The 16,552-nt window shown below is 46.4% G+C and overlaps 2 protein-coding genes across 2 annotated transcripts; both read left to right on the top strand.

Moving 5' to 3' along the window:
• Nucleotides 1-270: 270 nt before the first annotated feature.
• LOC146797375 (histone H1.10-like) lies at nt 271-2,529 on the top strand. The gene has a single exon (XM_085624377.1). The coding sequence runs from the start codon at nt 585-587 to the stop codon at nt 1,146-1,148; it is 564 nt and encodes a 187-aa protein (XP_085480503.1). The 5' UTR covers nt 271-584; the 3' UTR covers nt 1,149-2,529.
• An 11,832-nt stretch (nt 2,530-14,361) lies between these two features.
• Nucleotides 14,362-16,002, top strand: LOC146797374 (zinc finger protein 862-like). Its single transcript, XM_085627595.1, has one exon. The coding sequence runs from the start codon at nt 14,362-14,364 to the stop codon at nt 16,000-16,002; it is 1,641 nt and encodes a 546-aa protein (XP_085483721.1).
• The last annotated feature ends 550 nt before the right edge of the window (nt 16,003-16,552 follow it).

The raw sequence follows: 16,552 nt of genomic DNA, 5'->3' as shown, positions 1-16,552 counted from the left end.
CAGCCCCCTCCCGGGAGCCTGGGGTGCTCCCGGTAAACCCCGCATTTGAGGAGCTTTCCGGGAATCCATACCCACGGGTGGGGTCTCCTCATGCAGAGCTGCACCTGCAGCACGGATCCCTCCCGGAGGGGCGGCCGTAGGGGGCGCTGTGGCGGGGGCAGAGCGGTTAGAAGGGGGTCGAAGAAACACACAAGTGGCTGCTGGCAGCGTTTTGAATGTTGTTGTTCTCAACGCGGTCCGCAGGCTGCCTATAAAAGGAGGCGGCGGCGGCGCTGGGCAGAGCTCAGTCTGAGGGAAGAGACCGAGTGAGGAACGTCAGCCTGGGGACCAATGCAGACGCCACCTTTGAGGAGGACCCCTGGAGACGCCACCAGGGAGCTCGTGGAGGACCTCTGGAGACGCCCCCTCTGAGGAGGACAACTGGAGACGCCACCACTGAGGAGGACCACTGGAGACGTCACAGCGGAACTTGAGGAGCACCACTGGAGACGCCACCTCTGAGAAGGACCCCTGGAGACGCCAACTTTGAGGAGGACCAGGGAGACACCACAGCAGTGCTAGAGCCTGGCTCAGTAGGACCAGCCATGGCCACCGTGGTACAGGAAACCGCCCCCCAGCCTGCCCCCAGCAAGAAAGCGAAAGGGGGCGCCCCCTCGGCCAAGAAGAGGAGCAAGAAGAGCCAGCCGGGCCGCTACAGCCAGCTGGTGATCGACACCATCCGCCGGCTGGGCGAGCGCGGCGGCTCCTCGCTGGCCAGGGTGTTCAACGAGGCCAAGAAGGTGCCCTGGTTCGACCAGCAGAACGGCCGCACCTACCTGCGCTACTCCATCAAGGCGCTGGTGCAGAACGACACCCTGCTGCAGGTCAAGGGCACGGGGGCCAACGGCTCATTCAGGCTCAACCGCGGGGGGCCGGAGGGGGGCAAGGAGAAGAGAGGGGGGGCCGCCAAGAGGGCAAGCCCGCTCGCCCCCAAGAAGAACCGCAAGGGAGCCAAGAAGGGCCACAAGGGAGCCAAGCCCCCCTCCTCCCTCCAGAAGAAGGGCCACAAGCCCGCCGGGACCACCCCCAAGAAGAGCCTTCTCAAGGGGGCGTCCCTGGCCGCAAAGAAGGTCAAGAAGGCGGCCAAGCCCAGAGTCGGGAAGGCGTAGGAGCTGCGTCTGACCTGTCAGACGCGACCGTCACTTTCTTTCTGGAGTTTGGAAGAGCAGGGTTGCATGTTTTTTTTTTCTTCAAGGTCCGGATGACACCAGGTTGAACTTGCGTTCTTCTCTCAGTGCTTCGAGGCGCTTACATTTTTGATGAATTTACTGCTAACCTCTCCGCTAACTAAGCGTGCATTGTTCGAGGCTTACCCAGCAATAGCGGTCCCATGTGGATGGCCATATGCAACACCTGTTACGCGCTCACTGGCTACAGTTAAAGACTCGCCATGTTTACATCAGGCATGGCTTATGAAATCAAGAACGCTTTCCAGTGCTTAACAAGTGACTTCCTCTTACCCTGGTTTATAGTCGGTGATCGAAGTGTGCGGCATCTGAGGCGCAGGGGGCGCCATTACATTTTTATTATGAGAAAAACGGTTCCCATACGCTTTGGGAAAAGACCGCTGTCCCGGGACGGTTGATTCTGCCTGTTAAAATACTTCAGCAGAAGCGTAAGGCAGGGAGTCTGTTGTGCTCTGAAAGAGGAAGTGGCAGACAGCTAAAGAAGCCTTCCGGTCAGGGTGTATACTGCCTGAAAGAAATGTAAATGTACACTAATGGTTAATGTGAAAATGTAAAGGGTGATTGGAAGGCGGTTTTGGCTTTAATTGATGGCGCACTTGAAACTTCTTGATAAGACAGATTTATTCTTTAGCAGTGGTATTGCAAGGGAGTTACCAGCTGAGCTCTGGTGTGCTTTTGAAGGACGGTTATAAAAAAAATGCTCAACGTAAAATCTGTGTATTACTAAAATCTATATTTTGGAAGCACTTGTTTATCTTAAACCTTTTTTTGCACTTTGTAGCAGCCTATTTTCTGCTGTGTCTAATGCAAGTTTAATAATATAATGACGTACATACTCACATTGCTTTCTGTCACAGACTCTAGCATCAAACAGACACACGTCACTATTCTCCACAGCACCAACCATAACTTCGAGGTGTCATAATGTACAATAGTACATTTCCCACTGACTCACTTAACCTGCATTTATTTTTCATTTAAGCTGTGCCTTATTTTGTACGTACTTACCTGAAGGTGAAAGAATGAGAAAAGTTACAGAATATTTTTTTTTTAGCCACACCTTTGACTCCGCCCCCATGGTCACTCACCCCGCCCCTTGGCACACAGCATCACAGTTACCATTCTGTTTTTTTTTAATATACTTCACCCACTGTTTATATTGCGTAAGCGTGCGTATCTCAGGCTAACTCCTTGGCATTTGTATATTATAATGTATCTGGGCTAAGAATAGAACTGTTTCATGTGAATACAACCCCGTTTCTTATGAAGTTTCTTCTTTTAATAAACCCGGTATTTGAAACAACGTGTGGCGCAGATTATGTTGCATGTTTTTACTACTGCAAACACCTTTTGGCGCGGCTTTTGTTTCAGTTGGTTGCACATTAGTGGTTGCCTATCAGGGTTTTAAGTGGCGCAAGATTACCGGGGTCTCCTACCCAGTAGTAATCGAAAAAAAAAACTCGCAACGGGTCCCTTGCGGACCAATATTTATGCCCCTCATTTTACAAGGAAAACACTGCTTTCTGAACAATGACTGTAAAACCAATAAGGTAACTTACGTCACGCATATAGTACCTTTGTACATTTCACATGTCTTACGTAATCTTACATTCCATATGAGTGTTGCTTTTTCTAGCACGTTGTGTTTCTTTATTTGTTTCATCATGCAGCGTGGCAATTATGGATATGTGCATAGTATGAACTTAGGCGCTTCTAAGGGACTGTGAGTTCGGCTTCTGAGTGTTCATAACTTGCCACAAATGCGCTTTCCGCTGTGCTTCTCCGTGGGTCATGAAGTGGCGCGCGCCACACTTTCTCATCCAGTTCCCCGCCTCTATGCCAGGGCGCACACAGCACTGGTCATGTGTACCGACTGTCATTTTGATACCATGCAAAAGTGTGTGAAGGAGACACATAGCTGTCAAAACGGAGACATGGCGACAGTCAAATACTGTGTTTGCAGGAAAGTGTGTGTGTGTGTGGTGGGAGATGAAGTGAAGGAGAAGCAGGGAGGTACATGCAGGTGAGACTGAAAAGAAGGCACAAAAGAGGAAGGAATGAGTTGTGATGCATATAGATGGAGGGGTCCAGAAAAATGTGTGGGGGGGGGGAGGGCGCAAGTGTCAAATAGAGTAAGACTGCTGAGGAAAGGAGTGTGAGGAGGAGTGAGTGAGGCACTCCGACGACCACAGACCCTAGCAATATTTAATTCAGTCTCATTTTTAGGTATTAAACATTTTCAATTCTAATTATTGAAAATAAATTTACTGTTGTTCCTGACTTATCTGATACTGCTAATAAGTACTGGCAAAGCAAATGGGCCAGCCTTGTTTTAGGTGTGTGTGCATTATTGTGAAATGTGTCTGGATGCTATCACAGAAAGCTCACAGAAAGACTCAAATACTGCTCAGATGGCAAGTTACGAGAAGCACAGTATTTCAGTTTACATAGTGAAAGCCGGCCCCTAATTCACATAGGACAGGCTGCTTGGAAAGGATTGCTTTTGCCATCTTAGCCAAGTCCCTTTCGGAGCTTTTGCCCACCCCCTTTTTTCATCTCACTTGGTAAGAGTTTTGCAGGGCGCCTTGTCTCTAAAAGACCTATAAAGTCAGCAAGGGACTTGGTGAGTTAAGTGTTTGCTTTCAACAGTTGTTAAGATCTCCTGGTCAAGCTAGAATTTGGTAGGTGATTTGAGTGCTGTTAATTGCTGCACTTAAAAATGGAAATATGCAGCATTAAGTCTGTTTATATCTGTTATAAAAATATTTTGAGTTGAGTTAATGTGAGTAAAAAGAAGTCAATGCCACTGCTTTTAAGTCTCACTTGAGACAACACACCTGCTGTTGCTTGCAAGACGTCTTATTAGCTACAGTGGGCTTGGAGCCCTCCCGTTGATTGTTTGCTTTGTTACTCTCACTTGCTTCTCTTTGGCCAGCGCTTGCCAACTTCACTTCTTCTTTGTTTGGCCCTCCTCAGGGCCGGACTGGCCATAGCGGGCACCGAGTGTTTTCCCCGGTGGGCCGCTAGAGTGGGGGCCGGTTTTGTTACCGGGGGTTGGCAATATTGGCCCCCTGTAACAATCTGCCCTCACAAACTGCTCAACCCAGGGGGGGCCGGCTGAGCAGTTTGCCAGAGCCAGTTTCGGTTGCCAGTCTGGCCCTGGCCCTCCCCTGGAGCATGCCCCAAGTACCTGTGTCCTTCCACTCTTTCTCTTGTGGGAGCTCCTTTTTAGGTCTTGCCTGAGCCAGCGCATGAGCTGCTCTGCGAGACATTTAGTATTGGGGTTTTCAAAGTGCTACCAGTCACTTTTGCTGGCCTCAAGCTTGCGGCTCCCTTCCTGCGTGCGCACCACTCGCATGCTTTTTTTAAAATTTCCTTTTGCTGCTTAGCGCGCGTGTGTGCACTCCCCCCACCCCTCCCACTTGTTTACTTCTTGCCGCAAGGCCGCGTTACTCTTACTTCTCTTATCTCCCATGCCCAATTTTAACTTCAACAATGGTGGCCGTGTGGCTTCATAAAAAGTGGGTCACCCAAATCTTTTGTTTTTAATTGTATATTTTTCAGCGCATATGGCGGCCGCGCAACTTTCTTATAGCATGCACTGCCAAAATTCTTATTAATAAAATGCAGCACACCGAGCTTGTGTGTTTTTTGGTGGCACATCACTGATTTGAGGGCACCTGATCGTCAGCCTCCCAACACCGTTCCGCTTCGCAGCTTGGCACCAAGCCCCCCCCCCCCCCCGCCTGACCTGCGTCGGCCTTTAGCCTCCCGTTGCCGCATGTATGCTTTATCCTTGATGCAGCGCAGACAATTCTGCTTTCCTTCCCTGATACGTCCCCTTTAGGCTGCGTGAATCCTCTGCATGTGTATAAAGTAACATTGTGTTTCTCCTGTCTGTGCTTATCTAGTTACGTGCTGGATTCTTTTAGTACAGCTGCTGTTCCAGAGATGAAAGTTAATTTATATTTTATAAAGTGCAGCACGCAAAGCTTAATTTGGATCAGCACTGTTTTCAGAATGCGCCTGTTCAGTCCTGTCTTCCAACACCCTTCTGCTATGCAGCTTAACCCCCCCCCCCCCCCCCACCTCCCTAATAGCTTTACCTATGTCGGCCTCGTAAATGCTTGTTAATGAATGCCCCGGTGTCCATCTCCCCAACCCCTCCCTCATCGCTGCTTTCTTCCTGCATGTTTTACGTTGCAACCATTTTCCAAGCTTTGCTCGTGCTCAGGCTGTCGGCTCGCCCGTATTTACCCCTGGCAGCTGCAGCTCACGCTGTTTAGAGGTTTAGAGCTCATATCTCTGCAGTAACTGGGCAAGGGCCGCGACGTACCGGAAATCTATCTCCCCACTGGGCGCATCGCAATCATGATCCGTAATAATTAGCCACTGGATCTAAACTCGGTAGTTGTTTCGGCAAGCGTTATTAACTGCTACACAGAGCATTATCATGCAAGTATTTGAGGAATTCTTTCCCTCTGGAGATATTTACTATCCGCACGCAGCGAAGGTGCTGGCTGGCCTGCCTATTACATGGGTTGATGGAAATTCGATATGAGCATTCTTATTCATTTAGTTATGCGTCTGAAGTCCACGGAATTGCGTGACATGTTCAGTGTCGACACTGGGTTGACACTGATTGCCCTAAACCTTAGCGAGACAAGATGCTAATCCTGTGTATTTATTTTGCACTGGGCGCCACCAGTCCTGCGTGAACAAAACCGTGTGATCCTGGGCAGATACGTTCAGTGTAAAACCACTGCATGACCGCACTGTGCGATCCTGGGCAATTATCACATATCTGAGTACCTTCCTACAAATACTGAGATCAGGAGGCACAATGTACAAATCCTCCTGTGCATTGAATCTGCCCAACTAATATGTTGTTGCTTGCATGATAACAAAACCGGGTGTAACACAAGAATTCACTTTCCTCTCACATCACAAAAGCGCTATCTCCAGAGCTGAGATAGGAATGTTTCTCCCTCCTCATTGACCAGTATCAGATAACGGCGAGGGCTGTAGAGTGTTGCTGGCCGTTGCCTAATGTTCAACAGGAACATTTATTGGCTTATTTGAACAAGTGAATACAGAAAACAAGCCAATAGGTGTCACTTTTGGGACCTTGTAAGTATTTAGTTATGCAGCACAATATCCTTGGTGCAACAACATCAACTGTTGCATGGCTAAACGCTTATAAGGTACAAGGTTTAGCCATGCAACAGCTGATGTTGTTGCACCAAGGATATTGTGCTGAAAAACTAAATACTTATAAGGTACCAAAAGCGAGACCTAGTGGCTATGCCAATGCTTGTTTCTTTTTGTTGAAACACTCCTTGTGAGTGCATGTGTCTGTAACATGTCTACCTCATGTGCCAAGTCCTCCAATGCATTCTCTCTCACCCATATGCTTTTGTTCCCCACACCTGCTCATGTTCCCCTCTCTACCTTATGTGTTTCTGCTTTCTGTTGCTTGTCCCCTCTCACCCTCCCATTCTATTCTGTGTTGTTGGTAAAGTAACTCTGAAGGTTAACACTTTTTCTGAAGGGATCTGTGTTTTGTCTCTTCTCAGATTCAAATGAGAGTAGTGTAAAAGGTTTAGGTGTCTCCTGCAAAGCACGTCATGTAAAATGCAGATGACAGGTTTGTATTTTATGTAGATAGGTAAGTGGGCTACTGCATTTAACACAGAGACCCTTTTGTTACTTGCAGTTCATAAATTGAAATCTTTCTAATATATCACAGTGAGCTATGAAGGACATGTGACTCCTACACCTTGTAACCCTCTGTCTTATGTAATACATCTTATGCATTGATTTCACACCTACATGATATATTGTCAATGTATAATGTCTGTTACATAATGCGCTCTGACACTCTGCATTAAGATGAGCAGCGCTATGAAATAAATAAAATAGTAGTATCTTAAATTGTTATTTGTGTGAATACTAGGACAGGCCAACACAGCTAACATTCTTACAGTGTATGCATATGTCTTATATACAGGGACTGAACAAAGTCAAAAGCATGCCTCTCTTCTGCACCAAGGAAGTGATAACAAGCCGTGTGACTTTGTTTCCCTTCCGTGTGAGGCTCCAGATCATGCCCTGTTAGGATCACATTGGAACGAAAGGATGACTGATGAGGCCATAACTTCATCTTTGACCTAGCTGAAGGGTAAAAATAAAAAGCCCCCTAGCTGCCTCCCTGTTGCTGCTGGGAATGGAAAGCAGATCCCGTGCAGGCACTGCTGAACATGTCCCGGTGTCTGAAAAATGCACCGGGACAAGTTCAGCATATTTCAGTGGGACCCAACTTCTTGGCAGGATGGATGGGGTCTACCCCACGTGTACCCCGACTTGTGCCCTGGGTGCAGCTGACGGTGTTCTTGTGGATGATGGTGATTCAACCTCCAGGCTTGTGGAGTCTCTCTGCATGACAATTTAGTAGCCAGGGGGGTGAGGGGGGGCAGCTGTGGTGATGTTAGGTACCAATGCAGGGTTCAGTCAAATTACCGCGAGAAAAAGTAGGTCAGAGGCATTGTCATGCAGCAGTTTTCAGATCTCTGTGGCGTGGCTGGTGAGTGAAGTGTGTGTGGTTGCGGGACTGTGAGTGTCAAAGAGTGGAGTGTTGGGTGCTGTTGTTGCAGTAAGTGTTAAGTGTGGTTAACTGCATGAAAACTTGCAGAAAGTGCAGGAGAATGCTCCCTTGGTGTTGTGTTGTGCGGTGAGGCAGCAGCACGTGTAGTAGCGAAGTGTCGCAGCAAGGTAGCAGTGGGAGGACCAGGGTTCCTGGCACTGGGTCCAGTCCATGCACGGATGGGCATTGACGTGCTTGCTCTTGGCGCTGTAGCAGCCATTAAGTTGGTCCTGAAAAGGGAGAGGTGTGATGTCACTTCCTGTGCAGATGGATGATGGGAAGCCAGTGATGTCACTTCCTGTGCAAATGAATGATGGGAAATCGAGTGATGTCACTTCCTGTGGAAATAGATGATTGGAAATCCAGTGATATCACTTCCTGTGCAAAAGAATGATGGCAAAGACTCCTCTTGCTTGTCTTCTTCTTTGATCGATGATGGGCAGCTGGATTTAACACAGCTTTCAACCAACTGTTGTGTCCAGTCCGGGCTCAAACACAGTTTGTGATTAGCCAACACCTTAATCTGTAACTTGTTGATTGACTCCTAGAGTTACATGACTCTCATTTTGCCACAGGCTGTTCCTTCTTGATGGGACCACCTGCAGATCCACACCAGTTCTCAAGGCATCTGCATTTTCGAAGGCCAGGACACAAACATTAATAGTAGTGAAACTTATATCAGGCAGGTATAACAGTCCCATGGTAACTGTCCTTTACTGGAGACATATCCTCCAAAAGCAGGGCCCACATACTGGGGGCGCTCCTAAATATGCACAGCACTCGTGACCGATTGATCAGAGCCTCTCCCCATGAGGAAAATACTCACTAAATGAAAAATACATGAAAAGGTGTTAGTTAGATCCTTCAAGAACAGATTATTGATGAGTGGCACCCCACAGATGAGATTTGATCTCCATTTCCTTGCCTAAAAGCCTCATTTTGTGCCCCTAAATCCTCCCTGAAGGCTGTAGCCGATTTCTGACAGGAAACCTGTTTCAATTGTTGGTCTCTGGGAGGTGACAAGGATCCTGGGGGTACAGGTTGGGTGCTGCAACCATGAGCATTTATGACCCAAAGTATTCGAGATTTTGTTACCTGCAGCATCAGCTGTTTGAAGAAATGTAACTTTACGAACTATCTTTCACTTTACGAAACTCCCCACTTGCCTTCCGATTGTGTTGATTTAACTGCAACATAGACTTCCTCCAGCTGGTGAAGCTCATGCACCCTCAAAGGTAGACTTTGAAGTGTTCTGATGAATATTAATGAACTGTAATCTTGGGGTACTGTGTGTTTGGCTAATAATCTGATAAGAAAAAGCAGGATGTTGTGTATACTAGCTGTGTCAGAAGAAAGTGGACAACCCTCCAGAGGCGCAGTTAAATAGAATTTTAATGGCACTTTCCGCTCAATCCGATTCTCTTCCCCCATTTTATCCCCCCACTTTGCATTTTAAGAGCTGGTAGCTGTATTTATGTGAAGATAATGAGTGTCATATAAAAGAATTGTCCGCTATTGTATGTGAAGAAATGAGGGGCATATTTACAAGCCCCTATAGCCACAGGAACATCACTTTTTGCGAAGTTCCTGTGGCGATAAACCCTTTGCCTTATGTACAAGGCTGCGTTAAGCCACTTAACGTGAGTAAGGCCCCCTTTCACACTACACTTAGCGTGAGAGGGGTGATCGATTGGGTGTCGCGGTAGGCGTTCTGCCGCAACACCCATTGATTTTGACACTGCCCCCTAAGCTCAAGATTGGAGTAAATCGGAGGCAGCGCCAAAATTAAGACCAGGGAAAACCTGGTCTTAACATGGCAAAAAGTGGAGAAATGCTTAATTTCACTTTGGTTTTGCTGTTTCCATGTGTGCTGCATTGTGCCGAACACATAGAAACAGCAAAATGCCATGAATTATTGTGGATGTGCAGGAAGGTGTCCCTTCCTGCACATAAACAATGCTTAACCAAATGAGAATTTGCAACTTTTATGTGTGCTGCACAATGCAGCCCACGTAGGAGTTTCAAATCAGCCTTCTGGATTGTTTATGTGCTAGAAGGGACACCGTCCTGCACATAAACAAACATTCCCCCCAATGCAGGGACCCTTGCACTATAGTGAAAGGATGCCTACGTTGGTGCTTGGCAGCTAGATTTCACGCCAGCACTAGGGGAAACGCAAGGGTGGGCTGCATTCTTTTAAATACAACGCATCCCTGCTTTTTCAACGGGTGCAGTCCATACCAGTGCAGCCTCTCTTTGCTGTTTCCTCAGTGCAGCAGTTCAGTCCTTTTTCGGCCTTTCTTCAGGTCCAGTCAAGATCTGAGTCCTGGGTTCCAGGGGTACCCTTTTCATGCTCAGAAAATGCCCTCAAGGTAGGATGCGGTTGGTACCCAATGGACTACCATGTTCCCACCATCCTGATGACAGCTTCCTGTTTGGCATCTGGCTATCCCAGGATGCATTATTATATAACGTTTACAGGGGATTCTGGTTCGAAAAATAATGGGAGATCCACGTAAGCCACACCTCCCTGGACTCCCCTGGGTGTCTAGTTTTCAGAAATGTCTGACTTTGTTAGGTTTCCTTAGAAGGCTGCTGAGCCCGGGACCAAAGAAGCAGATGACCCCTTTGAAAAACCAGGTTGTTTTGTGATAGATAGGTTAGCACCTGCGTTTTTGGTCCCATGTTTGCAGACATCTTGGGGAATCTTAAAAACCCAGACATTTCTGAAAACTAGACACCTGTGGGAGTCTAGGGAGGTGTGATTTGCATTGATCCCCCCCAACATTTTCCTTCCCAAAATTCACTGCAAACCTCAAATTAAGCTAAAAAGTCAAATTTCCCACTAATATCTGTGTGGAAAAGTTGTGGGATCACTGCACGGCACACATTTCTTACCACTCAGCGTTCCTCTCCATCTCCCAATAAAAATGATACCATACTTGTGTGGATGGGCCAAGTGCCTATGACATGGAAAGGCCAAAAACGTGTAGAGATTGAGGGGGGCCCGAAGCAGATCCAAAAGGGCAGTTTGTTTATACATATCAGGGGTGGGGGAATCATATCGCCCGACGCCCGAACCATGTTGTTTTAATTCACGGGCAAGAAGATTTATTGTCTATTTATGTCCGACGGACATGTAGACATTTAGATATTTTTAATCACGTTAGAGTGGCTCCCAAACTGTGCCGCGGCGCCCTGGTGCGCCGTTATCAGTAGCCAGGGTCGCCGCGGACGATGTGGGAAAGATAGTGTCTGGCCGTGTAAAATACTATGAACCGCGTATTGCAGCTTAGCGCGGCAACTGATATGCAAAGTACGGGGGGGGGGGTTGCAAATGCCACCTGCTTAATGCGGGGACAATGGTTTCGCCCAAGAGCGTACGTACATGCGTACGTACGTGCTTTCGCAGACGTAGCCTCCGCGCCATTACTGGCAGACGCAGCTCACCCGCCCTGCCCTGCTGTGCCTCGTGGGTCCGTCTTCTTCAGAAGTTATAGGTATGTGCGGTCAAGACAGAAAAAAAAAAGTTATGTGTCAGTGTCAATTAAGAGACCACTATCTTTGCACTAACTGGAACGTGGATAGCCACCAATTACCAAAGCTCTTAAAACTCCACCACAACCGCATTGCTGTGGTATGGGTTTCATTGACCATAGAAGATGGCGGGCTAGGTCGGCAACACTGGAAATGCAGGTCGCGCCTGGGTGAGGTTATCTCTGCATCAAGTGCGCCTGGGTGAGGTTAGCCGGCCCCTGCATCAGGTGCATTGACCTAGCGAGCTTAGCTAGCATATCGGGCACTCTTTGTGTTTGGACGTGTGTTGTCGCCGTGAGCTTCGTTCCTGTGCTCTCTTTGCTTTCAAGTGTCGCCGCGGTCCCAGCAGACAGTCGCACACCTCCCGCGAGGCGTGTGTTGGCAGCTGCACTACTGAGATGTTAATCTGCCTCCAGGCTACAGGCTACTGCAGAATAATTAAATGTCACATTTTGTATCGTTGTGGTTTAGGTGGCGTTGTTTCCCGGCTATCTTATCTAGGAGGCGCACATCTCGGGATGAGCCGGCGGGTTAGAGTGAAGCTTGGGGTTCTGGTGCCTCGGTGGATGTGGACTCGAAACACCGTCCTCCTCGACCTCTGCACCAGAGTCTGAACCCGAAACTCGCCCCTCTTCCATCACAGGCCGCGCAGGCCACATGTTTCTGTGCATGGGTGTGAATCAGTTTAATGCCTCGTTCCGCCCCCCGCCCATTTTCTCCCTTTCAAGGCTAGGCGTTACCTTGCTTCGATTGATGTGTAACCACATTTACCAGTTAGATCCTTTGCATTGGGGTATAACCCCCAATTCCTCCCCTTTATATGCCTTAGGTTCGTTTGCATCCGGTGCACGTAGATCAACCCCCCCCCCCCCAGTCTTTCTCCCTTTAAAGGCCATACGTTTCTCTGCATCGGTGGACCTGCACTCCCCTCGTTTCATCTTCCATAGACTACCTCTGATCCTAACAAATCTGGGCACAGGTTTGTTCCTTCCTGTTTGTACTTTCCCTGTGTACTTGTGCATAAAACATGCGCACGTTGGCGCCGCTCTTCTGCTCCGACTCTTCCTCAATGCCGGCTTGTGTTTTTAAGTCAGTTGTATTTCTTGGCAGGAGAGTATGGCAGGCCACCAGGTTTTAACGTCCGCCATCGTACACTGCTGCTAACATGCTGCGCGTGCGACCTCCACCCTTCACGACCTCCTACGTGTCTTTTCTCTGTCTGAGACCCCTTGCCAAGTGCTTTAGGCCCCCTGTACAGCGATGTCAATAGTGAAAAACAAACACAGATCACACGCACACTCATGCATGAATAAACACACAAACGCCAGCGGAGATCCCTGTTGTATAGTTGAGTTGTATAGTTGAGGTTGTGACCTCGGTGAAGTTAGTGAAAGTGCGTAAGGGGGTAAAGAACATGTACAAAGTCGATTACAGAGAGTGCATAGGATGGAAACAGATCTGCAGATTAATGCTTTCAGTAGAGACATCCGTTGGTGACTTGTAATTTATAACTTAAAGAGTCCTAACTGTCCTAATATAGAATAGTGAACTATTACTTTCAGCCCAGAACTGCATAAACACACCGACAAATATACATTACAAAATTGATTAAAGTTGCAAATGCAAAGAGGGTACATTTGGCGAAAAAACGATTCTTATTATTAGGAAGCTCCCAACTTTGCTGTTTCTTTTCTTTTTCGATAACTTACCGATTCGCAAGGAGTAGGGCTCACCACGTCTGGCTTTCTGCCTTTCCTGTTTATCTTCCCTTTTCCTTTCCTTTCTTTATTACCTTCCTTAATTCTTTATTTTTCTTTCCTTTCTTTTTGCCTTATTTTCTTTTACCTTTCATTATTTTCTTTGTTCATTCTTTCCTTTACTCCATCAATCATCTTTCTCAAGCAGTCAGTTCTAATGTTTTTCATTTATTCTTTATTGGTAACATGGATGGTAGTTTTGCATTAAAGTTTATGAAAGCTAGCTTGTACTTTTCCAAAGCTCAAATCCTTGTTCTTAGTGTACATTCTTTTCTTGGCTTCTAGGTCTAGAGTGCCAGCCAGTGTAGCACCAGCTGTGCGTTCACAACTTTGCATGAAACAGAATCACTACGAAGCATAGAGGCAGCATAGAGGTTCATTGCAGCAGGCAGCAGCAACCCTTGATTCTCGAAGTTTGGAAAAATGTAGGAGGAAACCTCATTCAAGATTTAGCGTAATTTCCTATCTGAGAAAAGACAAGTCTGTTGCTATAAATAACTCAACATTTGTGGACAGTGAGTTTTAAACTGAATTAAGTAGTCTCATACTTGATCACTTTTTGTCCAGTTGACAGGCAAATATGTCTCAACAAAGTCTATTTAGCTTTGGATTCAAAAAAAGTAAAGACAGTGATAAAGATAGCCCAGGAGAAGGAAACCCAAAAAAAACAACTGAGGCCGTTGGGCCGTGTAGCACTGCACAGAATCCTAACATAACTAAGAACAAAAAGTATGACGCTGAAAAAAGAAAACGAGTTTTTCAGTCACACTGGGTGGAATCCTGGCCATGGCTAGCCCTGAAGGAAAGTCCGGAGGGGGAAGGACCAAAAATGTACTGCACTATTTGCCAAAAATATCCTACTATAGCACTCAGCTATTCGGGTTCCGGTAGGAATGCATTCTTAAGTGGATGTGACCAGTTGCGCATTGAACCAATCAGAGCTCATGAAAGTAGTAAGGCACATATGACATGTGTTTCATGGCACCGCCAGGAAATGAAAGAAACCACTTTGCAATGTCAGACCCCTACAGCGAGTACCTCAAATTCCAGTGTCCCTACAGAGCAGCCCCTCATCATGCAAGCACTGCAAAAACTGAAGGAAACAGAAAGAAAGAAACTGACCATCTTGTTTAACAATGCTTACCTAATTGCAAAACAAGGTAAGCCACTCTCAGACATGGACACCCTATGTAGGGCTATGAAGAAAGCAGGTGTGGATATAGGAGAAAATTATGCAAACCGCGAAAAAGCCACAGAGTTCATAAGATGTGAGGCGGATATACTTCGACAGGACATCAAAAAAATAGTTTCAAATTCTCGCTTCATCTGCATTATTGCTGACGGAAGTACAGATAGTGCAATCACTGAACAGGAAACTGTGCTGGTCAGAGTAGTCAATGGTGGGAAACCCTACACTCTATTTGCAGATCTTGTTCCACTTGAACATGCACATGCTCAAGGAGTTCTGGACGGTATAGTTAAAGGAATTAAAAGGTTATCTTTGGATTTAGTAGATATAAGGTCTGCAGAACATCCAGGTCCATCACTAATAGCTGTCAATTTCGATGGTGCTGCAGTTATGATGGGATCTAAGGGAGGGGTTGCAGCACTCCTAAAGAAAGACATTCCTTTTCTTCTTCCGTTCCATTGTGTAGCTCACAAGCTTCAGCTTGGGATTCTAGATGCTGTAAAATCCCATCCCTCTATTTGTCAGTTTGAGCAAACTTTGAAATGGATTTTCAAATTCTATTGGTATAGTCCTAAGAGGCGAAGAGATGCCAAAGAAATTTCAAGAATAATTGATGAAAACTTTGCACATTTCACTGATATTAAACAGGTTAGATGGGTTTCCAGCAAAACCAGGGCTTTGGCAGCCATGCAACAAAACCTGCAGACAGTGGTTCTACACTTGGGACAGGTCGCAGCTGGTAGTGATGATTCTGCTGCGAAGGCAAAAAAGTACCTCTCAGTTGTTACTAGTTTTACATTTATAAAAAACCTTTACAGTCTGAGAGATGTTCTGAAGCCAGTGTCTCAGCTTTCAGAATTCTTTCAGTCTAATGAACTGCTTTTATTGCATGTTCCACCTGCTGTAGAGAGGTGTGCGTTGACCCTAGTAGGCCTAAAGAGTGAGCTGGGTGAATATATGCAGCAGTTTAAAAAACTGTACCACCCTGAAGAAAATAAGTTTGGACACATTTCTACTGATGGCTGGGAAATAAATTTATCAGGACACTGCCCACCAGCAGCAACAGTCCAAAGTGACAGTGAACTCATTGACAGTATGATTAAGTACATTGATAAGAGGTTTGAAAATTTTAATAGCATGCCAGTTCAAGGTTTTCAGGCATTTGATTATACACTGTGGCCAGAAAGTAGAGAGGAGCTCTATACATATGGGCTCTCTGATATTGAGGCAATTGTACAACATTTTGAGGTACTTTTCACCACAGACGAGAGGTTAGCAATTGTAGAGGAGTTTTGTGGACTTAAAACCCATATGAAAAGCTTTCAGACCAAAGGTATTCCTGTATTGCCTGCATATTCCACCCTGCTAGCAACAAAACCTTACTCGTTGACTAATATATTAAAGCTTGTGGAGATGATGTTCACATTCAGTGTATCTACAGCAGAAGCTGAACGTGTGTTTTCTGCCATGAATATCATTAAGAATCCACTAAGAACACGGTTAAATCAAGATGTTCTCCAAGACCTAATGCTTCTTAAGGTAGAAGGACCCAACTTTGAGGATTATGACCCCAGCAGAGCTATTGATCTCTGGCTTACAACAGGAGGCACAAAGCATGTGTGCGGACATAAAAGGCCACATCTATCATAACTGTTGAAGTACTAGTTTTAGAGCAGATTCCTGTGCCATGCAAGATCGTTTATTGTTGTATTTCTATATGTTTGGATGAAAAGGGATTTATAATATCGCTTGACAAGTTTTCCTTTAGCATTATTATTGCACAGCATTCAATGGTTTACTGATTTTAATAAAGCAAACATATATTAATGTTTCTCTGTCAGCCGGAGCCCTTTGGTTTGTTGTGGAACGGGGGTAGGTGGGACAAGTGGATTTTACAGGACATGTAGATCTCAGTGGCATTTTGTCCCTTGGACAACTAGATTATTTGGAAAATTCCACACCCCTGCATATTTAGGCTGACGCTACTTTGGGCATCCACACAAGTGAGGTATCATTTTTCTCGGTAGACCAAGGGGAATGCTGGGTAGTAGGAAATTTGGGCCGACGTGGTGATCCTACAACTTACTCACACAGAAATATGAGGAAAATGTGACTTTGTAAGTAAATTTGAGGTTTGAGGGGGATTCCGGGTAAGAAAATGCTGGGTGATCCATGCAAGCCACACCACCAGCCAAGAGTC

The sequence above is a fragment of the Triturus cristatus genome, chromosome 9, assembly GCF_964204655.1.
Source record: "Triturus cristatus chromosome 9, aTriCri1.1, whole genome shotgun sequence".
NCBI classification, from domain to species: domain Eukaryota; kingdom Metazoa; phylum Chordata; class Amphibia; order Caudata; family Salamandridae; genus Triturus; species Triturus cristatus.
This window is presented reverse-complemented; position numbering and strand designations above follow the sequence as displayed.